At 42.8% G+C, this 13042-nt stretch overlaps 1 protein-coding gene across 4 annotated transcripts in view; it reads right to left on the bottom strand.

The window, feature by feature from the left end:
• LOC147438230 (uncharacterized) overlaps positions 1-7173 on the bottom strand; it is a 57017-nt gene extending 49844 nt beyond the window's left edge. Inside the window, exons 1-3 of one of the 4 annotated variants that reach the window (XM_086487529.1) lie at positions 6964-7173; positions 5924-6640; positions 5632-5802 (exon numbers count right to left, since the gene is read on the bottom strand). In XM_086487529.1, the coding sequence (XP_086343655.1) occupies positions 5632-5649 (18 nt within the window). In that variant the 5' untranslated portion in view covers positions 5650-5802; positions 5924-6640; positions 6964-7173. The remainder of the gene's footprint in view (positions 1-5631; positions 5803-5923; positions 6641-6963) is intronic. The other 3 variants (XM_086487530.1, XM_086487531.1, XM_086487533.1) reach the window with 3 other exon arrangements.
• Positions 7174-13042: the final 5869 nt, after the last annotated feature.

The following is a 13042-nucleotide window of genomic DNA, read 5'->3' as shown; positions in this document are numbered from 1 at the left end:
CAAATGCTCTGAGAAGTGAGGGCCCTGCCCACTTATTTATAAGTTACAAGGGATGCCCAAAAGCAGAGCCCCAAAAGCTTCTCAACTCAAAAGATTCTCAAATAAAGCAGTTAATTCAAAAGCTTCCAAAAACTATCAAAAAAAACAACCAGCGCTGAAAAGCAGCCTCCGTAATTTGAGGAGATCCGTATGCTCCCACGTCAGCCTGTCAGTGTAAAACGTGCCGAAAAATCTAGGTCTGCCACGTTAGCACTGTTTCCGCGTTGCTCGGTGCTGCCAACCGAGGGGTGTGTGTATGTCCTCTACTGCCCCACTTTTAAGTGTGTCCAAGGCCATGCCACGTCACCCATTTGTGACATACCCCCCTCTTGAAAGCATTGTAATCGCCCTTTATTACGCCTGCAAAACAGACAGAGGCCATAAACTGTCTTAGCAGACACTGATTGATAGTACCGATGCACTAGGAACAACACATCTAGCACATGTACCAATCGATAGGTCACATCACATGACAAATCACATTCAGAAATCATTCCAATCTCAGACCATGATTAATCGGCAACGTACTTAGCAATCGCATGTAGATCCAGTAGGGACCTCTCAGATGCCCGATTAACTAATCCTTATTGCAATCATGTCTATAGAGATTTATCAAACCGAAATGCTGCAATCATTTCGTCTATTAGTTTTTGCACTTAAACAAGTCAAGTACAAATCAATATCATATTATCGAGAATTCCAAATCTTAAAGTCATTACAGTAGAATACTGTTAGCTCACAGTATCCTTGAAACCCAATAGGGACATCAGACTTCATAGTTACCAGGAACGGGAAACCGGAACGGGAACACGGAACGGGAACGCCGAACAAAATGCCATTCCCTGTTACGGGTACTCACGTTTGAAACACGGAACGGGGATTCGGAACGGGAACTTGGAATGGGAACGGGGAACGGAGACCTGAAAACGGCCATTCCCTGTTACTATGACATCAGTGACTCTATTATCAAAAATCGGGGCAATCTGTTGACAAAGGAGCAGAGTGACTCCCCTCTTGTGCAAGCCCGCTGCACCCATGCTGAAATCGGGGTTCTATCGGAGTAGACTATGCTAAACCGAATGCTTCAAGGTAAAGGTTCACAATCTGAGGAGTATCTGTCAGGTCCTCCTCCTCCATCCACTTCGCATCCAATGCGTGATAGTTCTTGAATTTAACCAAGAACCGCCTTATCACTTTGCCTTTTATCTTTCTATCTTTATGTGCCAGTATCTGTTCTGGAACGAGTATCTCCTCGCTTTCCTCCACTTCGGGTGGGTTGCTCATCTCGCTCCCCATCATCGGGCACATCGTCTTTAAAAGGCTTCAAGGAACTCACATGAAAAGCATTGTGAATTCTCCAAGTATCGGGTAGCTTCAGTCTAAAGGAGACATCATTGATACTTTCTGTTATCTAGAAAGGTCCATAGTATCTCATGCTAAGCTTTGGAAAAAGCCGTTTCCTTTCCCTTTTTCTTTCTCAGGCGTGCCTTCCCAAAACGTAAGAGCACCCAATCGTTCTCCTTTAGTTTTAAATCGCGACGGTGTCGATCTGCTACCTTTTTGTGTCTTTCTTGAGATTTCTCTAAAGCCTCCCGAACCTTGGCAAAAGTTGTGTCCAAGTCCCTCGTGTACTGGTCGGCTTCATATCTTTCGTGCTTAAGAAGGGTGGAACCTTTGGAGCACCTTAATAATCTCAAATGGTGCCTTCCCCGTCGAAGAGCGTATCGTGTTATTGTAGGCAAATTCCACCAAGGGCAAATACTTTTCCCATTGAGTCTTGTGATCCGAGATGTAAGACTTCAATAAATCCAGTACGACTGAATTTGCAATCTCAGATTGTCCATCTGTCTGCGGGTGGAAAGATGGCGAGAACTACAACCGCGTGCCAATGGGGTTTCCTGCCACTCTTCAAAAACACGATTAGGAATCGACACGCCCAAGAGAACTTGGGTTACATGCGACCGCAACAAGCAAAAAAAATTCTTGTGGTTCTTTCCTTGAGTGATACAGAACACTGCCAAAGCTTTGATACCAATGTAAGGTGCAACGGAAGTGAATGTTGAACTTTGCTCAAGATGAGTGCTCCAAATTGTGCTCAAGGTTCTTTTTACTTGGGGAAGGGAGAGCCTTCCGTCCTTTAATGAGAGAGTGCAAGTGATCACAAAGAAAGTGGATAAAGACGACGGCAACGACGAGGATGGCGACGACGACGGCTGAAAATGCTATCTTCTGGGCTATTCCTTATCTGCTGAATTCTACTATTGCAAACGCTGCCCTTGCTAGTGCAAAAAGCTGCTTTTGCTGCTCAAAAACGCTAGATGCTGCAGGTGCAAAAACGCTGATTTGATGCTGTTACAAAACGCTGGTTTGGCTGTCTTCAAAACGCTGTGGTGCTTTGCTGAAAATGGCCGGTGGATCAATGCTGAAAACACTGGCTTTTCTGTTGGAAAAACGCCAAGCCTTCAAGGTTCTTCCTTGAGAGAGAGAGAGAGAGAGAGAGAGAGAGATGCCTGCTGCAAGTCATCTGCCTATGCACTTCTTCCTCCTCTGCCAGAAAGTGCTAGCGCTGGGTTTTCTTATATACATGCTTAGTGGATTTGCCCTACCCAGTTTCCAACAAGTCACTTAAAAATAATAAGTGAAAAATGTCAAAAATAGGGAAAATGCTCCTGATGGGTTCTGATGGAAATCTGATGATCATGTTATGTGCAACCAGAGGATATGCATCTACATTAAGTGCCTGGGCATGCACGGTCTGCGAACACTCACAAAAGTGCCAAATCACTTCCTAATCTAGGCTGATTGAATTGAACTGAACCCATGTAATGAAGTAGCTTGTCCACGTACACATAGGGTTAGATGTGCACGTGACACCTTTTCATAGGCATGTCGTATTGTACAATGAACATGATTCACTCACGAATGAGCACGGGTGTATGCGGATCACTCTCGAAAAGAAAAAAAGTTTGCATTCAAGGTATTCACATTGTTTACCGATTGTCCGTTTTGTCAATCGCTTTTACATGTCTCTTCCTTGGCATGACACAGTCTCAGAAAGAGCACAAGCAAGATTGTCCATCAAGCATCGGCATTTCCGTTGTGATTTGCCACAGTTGATAGGTTTACGTCGAAAAGTCAAGTTTTGATCACACTTTTTGCGTGTGTTTGGTGAACGGTTTGGCACTCCGTCACTTTGTTCATCTGCATTACATGCCCAGTCATTTAGAAAGAAAAGTCTTTTCTACATGGAATGGGTATCATTATGATTTTGTGTTGGAAGTGGTTTCAGGAATTTTTCTCCTCGGAGATTCTTGACGAAGGGGGACTACGTCCATAAACACAGTTCACGCATAGAAGCCGCAACAGATCAGTTTGTCGCTTTCAACGCGGTCCAAAGAAGCAAGCATTGCAGACCTTCATGAAGTTTCAAATATCGCACGACCCACGTATCAGAGTGGGCCGGCGAAGAGTTCTTCGCAGGATTCCAGGAGTTGTTGGCGGATTACAAGGAAGCCATGCAGCTCGGTACCAGTACTTCACTTTAAAAAGGAGGGGATGTCACGTGCACATCTAACCCTATGTGCATGTAGACAAGCTATCTCAAGTCTAGGATTCAGGTTAGCTTAGGAAGTGTTCAGGCACCTTTGTGAGCCTGTGAGCAGGCCGTGCATGTCCAGGCACTTAGAGTAGTTGCATATCCTTTGGTTGCACTCAGCATGATCATCAGCATGACATTCAGTACCCATCATGAGCATTTTGCAATACATAGAACCCTTTTTCCCAAAATACACATTTTTCACTTATTATTTAATAAGTGACTTTTGTTGGAAAAGTGAGTAGGGCAAATTGCTAAGGCACTATAAAAGAAACCTAGCGCTAGCACTTTTTAGCAAAAGAGGCAGAAGAAGTTCCAGCAACTTGCAGTGCACCTTCTCAGCAAGACCGCCAGGAGGCCCTAACGTTTTCAACCAACAGAAGCAGATAGCGTTTTGGAAATTTCCTCCCTTAGCGTTTTCAGCAGCAGATTCAGCCTAGCGTTTTCATCAGTAACAAATCCAGTAAGGGGTTTTTCAATTTGCAGACCTAGCCTAGCGTTTGCAAATTCCAGCGTCAGATCAATCCCAGCACATCAATGTTTTCAGTTTTCAACACTTAGTCACAACAGATACGGCCCTTAGCCTCGCAGATCTCACCTACCTACAGCAGATCCTCGTCGTACCGTCGAGTCAGCCAACGTTTCCAGGTTCAGTCTCCTGTCCGCAGATTTCAGCATCTGCGTTTTCGACGCATTGCTGTCCTCGCCGACACAGTGTCACAGATGAGCAGAAAGTCAGCGTTTTGCAGATTTCAGCATTTCAACCCTAGTGTTTTCATATTTCAGCTCATCCTCGTCCTCGTCATCATTGTCGTCGACATCGTCGGCAAGTCCATTGCATCTAGACCAATGTACTAGATTTGTGCAATCTATAGCATAGACCTCTCTCGCCATAGAGAGGGGGGACCCTTGGAGGAGGGTTTGAGAACCGTCTGGTGTAATATTCTATTCTCTCTCTCTCTCTCTCTCTCTCTCTCTCTCTCTCTCTCTCTCTCTCTCTCTCTCTCTCTCTCTCTCAGCACCTTCATTCACCGTAGCATTCACTTTGTTTGTGATCATTGCACTCTCTCACTAAAGGAACGGAAGGCTCTCCCTTCTGTGAGTAAAAGGAACCCTTGAGCACAGTAGTTTGGAGCACTCATCTTGAGCAATATCAACATTCACTTCCGTTGCACCTTACACAAAGCTACCCCCTTGAGCTCTCGGAGGGCACAAGGCCTCTTGGGAAAAGAGTAGAAAATCTGCACCTACAATCACATACCACATGCCAGAATCTCTAAGCTGCTAGGGGAAGTCCAAAGAGTGTAGACAACCAAGGCCATTGAGAAATCAATCGTGCCGTGACGAAGAACCAAAGAACTGCAACAACCACCATGTGGCATGAATAAACTACAAACTCTATCTCAAGGAACTTAATCAGAACTACAAGTAAAAATTGCTATTGATCTTCCTCTATCTGGAAGACTTCCCAAGAGAATATCACCCCACTCTCAGAGTGAATCGAGAACATATCCGACAGAAAGGCACACCAATACTGAGACTACAACTAACATGGCAAGCTCAAGAGACCCTACACCAAAGCCCTGCAAGACAATAACAAGGTGCTATAGGAAGCCACCAAATAGACTGTCAACCGTGTCTGTTGTACATGGAACCAAAAGAATTAAAGTAGTCTGCGGAAACTGACTCCAAAACCGGCTCCACATCCCCATCTAAAGAAAGAACAATCGTACCATGGATCGCTAGGCTAGTCTTTTGCATATCATGGTTTACTCTCCACACATGTAGCTCCACGTCAATTAGAGTTATTAGCTACATCCACCTCATCCCTCATACTGTACAAATATATAGAGGCACACACACACATACATAGAAATATATATATATACATATTTACATAACCACATGTACATGTGTATACGTACATATTATGTACATGTGTGTAGAAATCATTTATTTTTATTTTTATCCTTATACTCCCCAAAACATTCACACACCTGCTTGACTATTGCCATCTGCTCTGTTGCTCACAAGGCTTCTACATGGCTCGCTCACTGCTCCCTCAATCTGTCGCTTTGTCGTTCATTCGTGCAAGTTTGTGCCTTGATGCACGGGTGGATTGTCAAGGAGAAGGCTGAAGCGAGCCTTCCAGTTGTAGTGCAAATTACCTGTAACACAATCAAGGCTAAATTACTTTCAACAGCTTGGATTCATAACCAGTGATGAGTTTCCTAAGCGATTGAATTGGCTTTAAGTGTTTCTGTAAAATAAAGCATCTGCAATCAGTACCCTGGACCTTAACTCTGCACATCAACCATCAGTCGACTGTGAGAGCGAGCGCCGAGCGGCCATCAACATGTGAATAGCAGCACTAACCAGGAAGGTCCAGTGGCGCAAGCCTCATGGCAAAAATGCATGCTACATAGAACCTGCAGGCTGCCGTTGATGAGCACAAGGTAGGCAGCTGAAGCCTGAAGAGATGTGCGTGCTGCTTGCTGATGACGAGGGGGAGGCAGCAGGTTTCGTGCGCCCTTGTGCCGCAAGGTGTCTATCACGACAGTTCAAGCACCTGCGGCACTCTCTCTGCACTTTTCTTTGTAGTCTGCAGACTCTGCATAGTAACTCGGTACTCGGCTGGTGACCGGTTGAATAATGGGGTTTAGAGCATGGTCGCATGCAGAGAGAATGCATCCATTAACTCTCCGTCAAATCACATAAAAAGGCCAACTTTTTTGTTTGCATTCCCTCGAAATTGGTGGGATCCTGGTTTCACTCAAAAAATCACCTTCGACGGGACGTAGCCGCCCGGCTCTTAGTGTGTTTTTAAATGGCGAGAAAATTGCAAAATCCCAGCTAGCGGCAGGCGTACCCGTTCTTTTTGGCCTGCTCAACGACGTCATGGTCGAATGTGCTGCCCACCCTGCTCCTCAGCCTGTTCCCAGCAGGTAACTTAGAGAGAGAGAATGCAATCATATCACCTCATAAGTTGTGTTTGGGCCTCGTACGCTGCAACATATGCAATCATCGTCTCAAAAGAAGTAAATATCTGGGCAAATAATCTACAGAAGCAAAAGTGAACTAAAAGGGATGACAAGCAGTGCGGCATTCACTAAATAAAAGCGGTCCACCACAAAAATACTATGAGCTCATTCTAAGCCTCCAAATCTAACTCTGAGCATCCATCAACCTGATAAACTATAATTGCACAAAATCTGAGCTTGACAGATCGACATACTCAAATGGGCATAAGACAAATACACAGACATATGCACGCAAATACACATATATACACACACACATGCATGCGTACAGATAGAGAACAGACATACACTTGGGCACCAGAAGATTGTGTTCGCCCAAGCCGCAGCATCAAGATTGGAACGACCCTGTAAGCGGGCACTGGGGTAGGAGGCAAGTAGTTCCTGAGCTATCTGGAGGCCCGCGACTCTCAGACAGAGATACCGTCGTGTGCAAAATGGCGCGCCAGCAGCAACTCAGTGCACAGGTAAGGAGCTGCAAAGACAACATCAAAGCACGAAGTACTAAAGACTTTGTTAAATGTCCAAAACTAATAATGCCAAAATAGCAATTGGCAAGTCTGGACCGGTGAATTTTTACTAGTAAGGGCTACCCGGCTGGGAAAAATGATAAAAAAATACCGAATAAGCCAGATCCACTGTCTCGCGTCGAAGTAGGCAAAGAGCAGAGGAGAAGTAAAGCTCGAGCGGCACAAGGTCGAGGAGTAGCGAGGGGAGATGGCGATTGAGACCTCGGCAAGGGCAGCGACAGCCACGCGCAGGGCAGCCGGCAACTGTAGGCAATCATCTTTTTTATATGTAAGAGTTGCTGTTTTGGACAACATCTAGTCGATGACCTACATATGAAAATTCAGTAGCAATTAAATCTCGTTTTGATCATCAATAGAAAATTATGAAACTGAAGACTAATAGTATAGTGCTCTACTATCCAATAGATCTACTGTAAACTTGAAGTATAGAAGGCAAGAAATTGACATGTTTAATTTGTCGTTCTTGTCCTTCACTAGCACCTTCCTCTGGCAGCACTATCGGTTCCAGCACTAATCCCATTGCAAACAAAATAGGTCAAGGATGACTCCCCTCCCCCTGGTAAGAATTGGGTCCCATTGCGTGCGTGCGTGCATGTGTGTGTGTGTGTGTGTATGTGTGTTTGTGTGTGTGTGTGTGTGTGTGTGTGTGTGTGTGTGTGTGTGAGAGAGAGAGAGAGAGAGAACATGAGCTCCAGTACTAAAAATAGAACCGGTGAGACTTCTTGCGTAGAGCTAGAGCCAACAAGAGTTGTTGAGGCTTTGATACCACTATAAAATCCACAAAGCTCTGAACGTGCCTAGTCTCTAGCGAATTGTCTCCTCTTATACGACCCCTAGCCCTATCTGTAGGAAAGCCTTGGCTTTGGCACTAAACTTAGCTTTGGCCTTATCTTAGCCTGGGGACCGTGTCCTACAAGACTACTATTGTCTAACAAATAGCTTTGCTTTAAAAAATAACTCATATTGGTATAAGACACCTGGCTTGCAAGTCAACCTTATAAAAAAGAACTAGTGTGTGGCACACGAAGATTTATTAGTAAGCATTTAAAGTACAAGTATGATACCTTTTAAAAGAAAAGTTTGATACTAGGTATGAATACCCGGGTGAATACCACATATTAAAGGTGGTTAGATATAATGAAGTGATCCTTTAAGTTTTAAGCAAAGCCCAGACATGGAATTAAACATTTATGAGTCGTGTTATATGGTGTTCTAAGATTTAAAGAATGCATTTCAAGATACAAGACTTACATAAAGGGCATGCCATGACCTAATAGGAGCCTATGTAATACCAAATTCATGCATTACTAATTAAATTAGTGCTAGTAATTGCATACTAATCTGCCAATTGGAAAGAGGCACAAGTAAGCTATTGTAATCTAGCTATAAGTTGTCAGATAACCAAGCTAGCAAGTAAACCAATAGTAACATAGAACTAATTGTACACACTACGGTAATACTTTGAAAGACTCCTTAATGTACTTTGATAATGTGCAAGCACTTGCCTTCCCTGCTAATTTGCATCTCTTGCTTACTCCCATCCCCCCTTAACTTCAACGGGCCTTTGTGACCCCTCATCTTATTTATCAAAAAAGAGGTGGAATCAACTAAGATGCGAGGCATCCTTCATTTAAGAAGGAAAAGGAGAAGGATAAAAATGATGCAGGGAGAGAGATAGCACATTGTTTCGAACTCTTTGGGCACATTGTTTCATAGCCAGTAGAGAAGGGCCATAAAGGGCAACACAATGGGGGAGAGTGTGACTTCGTAGTAGAGGTACAGACTGATTTCTTTTTTCTATTAATCAAAATTAGGCCAACGTACACAGCGTGGCAATTTGCTTGAGTGGTGTACATTAGCAATGGAAGGTCGTTTTAGACGTGCGTCTGAGTTTGATCCTTGGGATGTTCCATTTTCCAAAAGCTTAGGTGTTTCCTCTATCACCTTGAAGAGGATTGGGAATCTAGAGAAAATTTTGTCATGAGTTTGAAGCTTTTCTAATAGGATATGGAGTATAGATTTAGAGCCTGCCTTAAAGAAAACCAACAAAATTTGACAAGTTCGTGTAATTATTGGGTAGTGCTTCAAATTTTGAAGTAAAAATTAGAAGAGTTTGAACTATGTCCTTATTTTTCAATTAGGAAAAATGTTTTTGGAAAGCCCTGCTTAAGTTTTGGTATTGCTACAAATAATAGCCAGGTTTCACTCTTGCTAGGCGCCCTAGCCTAATGTCCTATTACTAATGCTAAGTCTTAGTGTCTGACTTCAAATTTGGGTGTGACTAGTATTGATTGGAGTTTGACCACCCCCTCCATACATATGTTATACATGTATACAAGGTATGCATGTGTGTGTGTGTGCGCGCGCGCGCATGCGAGCGCGATGTGATATGTAACAAAATTTGATTGCCACTATCACTTGAACATAACCATAAGTAGAGATCCATAACATAATTACATAATTGTTGAGACAGAGAGAAAGAGACATGACGCAATATTGAGGGTCAAAATGGACAATTCCCCCATAGGGTCTTTTATATTATAGAAGCTTTCAACAAAGCTAAATCGATCATGATACATCAACGTGCCCATAAGGTGATCTTTTCATTTTTCCAACATAACATAATGGCCTTCTTTGATCAAGCCAATAGTTTTGGCATTCTCTAATAAGAAACACAGACTTATGGAGACCTCCTTTTGAAGAAGTGTTATCTTCTTCCTTCCGTGACATCTCGTCTTCCTCTTGTAAAAGCATCACAAAAAAAAAAACACAAAACTCTTCAAAAACATGTGCATGCTTCTCTTTCAAAGAGTTTTACTTATAGAGTTCCATGCATGACAAACAACTTCTCCATTGTCTTCTCTAAGACTAGCGAGCAAAGATGTTCGTGTAAAAACTAGTAGACATTATTAGAACATGAAATGTGACACCATATATGCGTAGAGCTCAAAGAGAGCCGTAGTAGAGCATAGTAGCTATGGAGATCTTGGTGGGCGAGAGGGAAAAGAGTGAGACTTTTGAGAGGAAGAAGCCTTGCTTTGCATGATGCAATCAGCCTCTTGTGCAACAATAATTTGCATTTTTTACCCTCTTTTGCTCCTCTATTCAAAAATGTTTGACACAAAATTTGTAGATCTCATCATTTTTGGTCCATTGAGTGGTTTAAATATTGGCTCTCTATCATGAGATATTTTGAAAATAGTCTCACTAGGTCTTCTTTGGCAATTCAAACAATTCTAAACCTTTCCTTTAGTTCTTTACCAACTACTTTCCTCTTGAGGAGTATCCACCACTCCTCCTTACGAGGTGTGTGTGCAAGGATAATTAGGGGTCCTCAATTCTAAACCTATCCTTTAGTTTTTTACCCACTACTTTCCTCTTGCGGAGTATCCACCACTCTTCCTTACGAGATGTGTGTGCATGGATAATTAGGGGTCCTCAAGCCATGTTGAAGCTAGCCAACATCTCCCTTTTAGTTGGAATTTCCACACACTTTTGGAAGCATTCAAAACCCGTTTCAACCTTAAGGCTCATAACTCAAGAGCTATGGTCAAGTTATAAGAGGTCCAAGATGCACCTTACAACCATCATCATAATCTTGATCCTTTCGCTCTTTTTTTCTCTCTCTCTTTGAAATGGCCAATTCTAGAGAGAAAAATAATTTAAATAAATCAAAATTAAATTTGGTGACATGATACCCTCACAAAAAAATAGAGTATCATCTATGAAACCCTTACAGATTCCTTGGGTTCCAACTGACGCCATGATCAGTCCTTGATGCCCACTTTGGGATCTAAATTTGGGTCCTGTAAATAAAACTAGGGCTTTCATTGTCGACCTAAGATATTTACATTACAAACTGGGATATGTAAGCATTGGCATTATGTGTGCTCCCCAAGTTAATGCCCCCACTTTAATCGTATACACGGATGAGAGAAAGTGTGCGACCCCCTAATTATAGCCTATTTTCATCAAAATTAGGAAAATCACTTTGCCACGTGGCCTTATTTAGCAAGCTTAATCCAATGAGCCACAATTGCTCTCCTAGGAGTTCCATGAGACTAGTTGATATTATTTGTTGTTATCAAATTTATATTTTGATAGATCTAAATTACTCAAAAAATAAGAAAAATTCATTTTGATCACTTAAAGATATTTTAGAGTGATCAAAATGAAAATTTTACATTAGGCAAGTATTTTTTTCTCTCTAGCCTGGAGAGGGAAAAGTTTTGTATCTAACTCAAAATTGATTATGGAGTAAGCGCGAATGATGAGTTGAAATTAAGGCCGCATGTCTAAGGTAGCACATGCTTGCTTTGTGTGAACTTAAACAAGTGCGTGCATGTGTGTGTGTACGTGTGTGTGTGTGTGTGTGTGTGTGTGTCCACTTCCCAGGATGAGTCCCAAGAAGGGGGGGAGCGGGGGGTTTCTAGCATGCAAGGCAAGAAGGACAAGTGTGTTGGGCACATGCTATGGAGGATACCACCTGCAGCAAGCCATGGCGAGAAAGAAGGTGCAAAAGCGGGATTGAACGAGCGAGAGAGAGAGAGAGAGAGAGAGAGAGAGAGAGAGAGAGAGAGAGAGGAGAATTCGGCACAGTAAAAAAAAACCACATGCTTTGATTGAATTGATTAAAGTGAAAACAACCTTACAGTATATAAATAGTCAAACTTTCCATGCAAGACTTGAGCTCTAACTGAAGCTAACATGCATGCTATAGGGGACAATGCCCACGGGCTTGACATACCTAACAATCCCCCCCTCAAGCCCGAACTGGACAAGCATCTCATGATACCTCGAGTTTTTGGTGTACTCGGCAACCGTGAGTTTTAGGTTCTCTCACAACCAAGGATTTATGGTTTATCCATAACCTGGTGCTAGGACAATAACCCCCCCTTGAACAGATAGGGTGTAGGCCAAAAAAGTTAGCTACCAAAACTGATTGGAGTTTTTGGTTCACTGCCAAACCTTGGGTTTATGGTGTACCCAATAACCTCATGAGAGTGCAACAAAAATGGGCCTTAAGAACAAAAACTGATAAATTGGGAGGTCTTACCACTCATATGTGGTGGCAGTGTCTATAACCCGTACAAAGTTTTGTTATCATGGCATGACTGACATATGATGAAGAAAACAAGGCTTTGAACAAAAACTATATGGTTGTGTTAATACTAGACAAAATTGAAAACAAAAAAAAAAACTGTGATAGGAAACTTTTAAAACATTTGTTTTGTCGACGTCTTTGCATTGACAACCTTTCTAAGCATATTGCAACTTTGTCTGCAGTAGCTAGTTGACTGATACCATCTGTTGGTGTTGCAGAGGACGAGATTGATTGCAACCAAATAGTATTCTGGATTCTGTTTTGGGATGCACTATAGATTTGTGCACATTAATCTCATTCTTTCGAACAAACTTTTGCTCCGCGACACGAGGGCTCAAGCTTGTTGGAACAGTAGCTTCCTGAGAGAGAGTAATGGTGGAGCTAGAGGACCCCGAGAAGAAGTAGCCAAGGCTGCCATTATGTTGCATATGCACACTAGTACCGTAGCCATCTTGAAGGAGCATCAAGCTCGGCATCGAGGCTTCGGTGCAAGGGGTGATTGGTCGAAGAGATCAAAACTCAAAAGAGATTGGCCACTTTAAAATGTGTGTGAAAAGCTACAAAAGGTTAGCAAATTTTTTTGCAGAGAAGCGGGCAGCAGCGTCAATGCATGCAGTGTCAGAATATGCGCCCTCCTGGGCTCTGCACCTTGTAGGCGATGGTGTGCTGAAACGCCGTATATTGATTACCTTCCCTTTAAAGTCGCCCTCCTGTTCCAAGCGCAAGCATGATTAGA

Source organism: Adiantum capillus-veneris, chromosome 17, assembly GCF_014529385.1.
Source record: "Adiantum capillus-veneris isolate H3 chromosome 17, ASM1452938v2, whole genome shotgun sequence".
Taxonomy (NCBI): domain Eukaryota; kingdom Viridiplantae; phylum Streptophyta; class Polypodiopsida; order Polypodiales; family Pteridaceae; genus Adiantum; species Adiantum capillus-veneris.
Note: the sequence above shows the minus strand (reverse complement) of the source record. Positions and strands in the feature narration are given on the sequence as shown.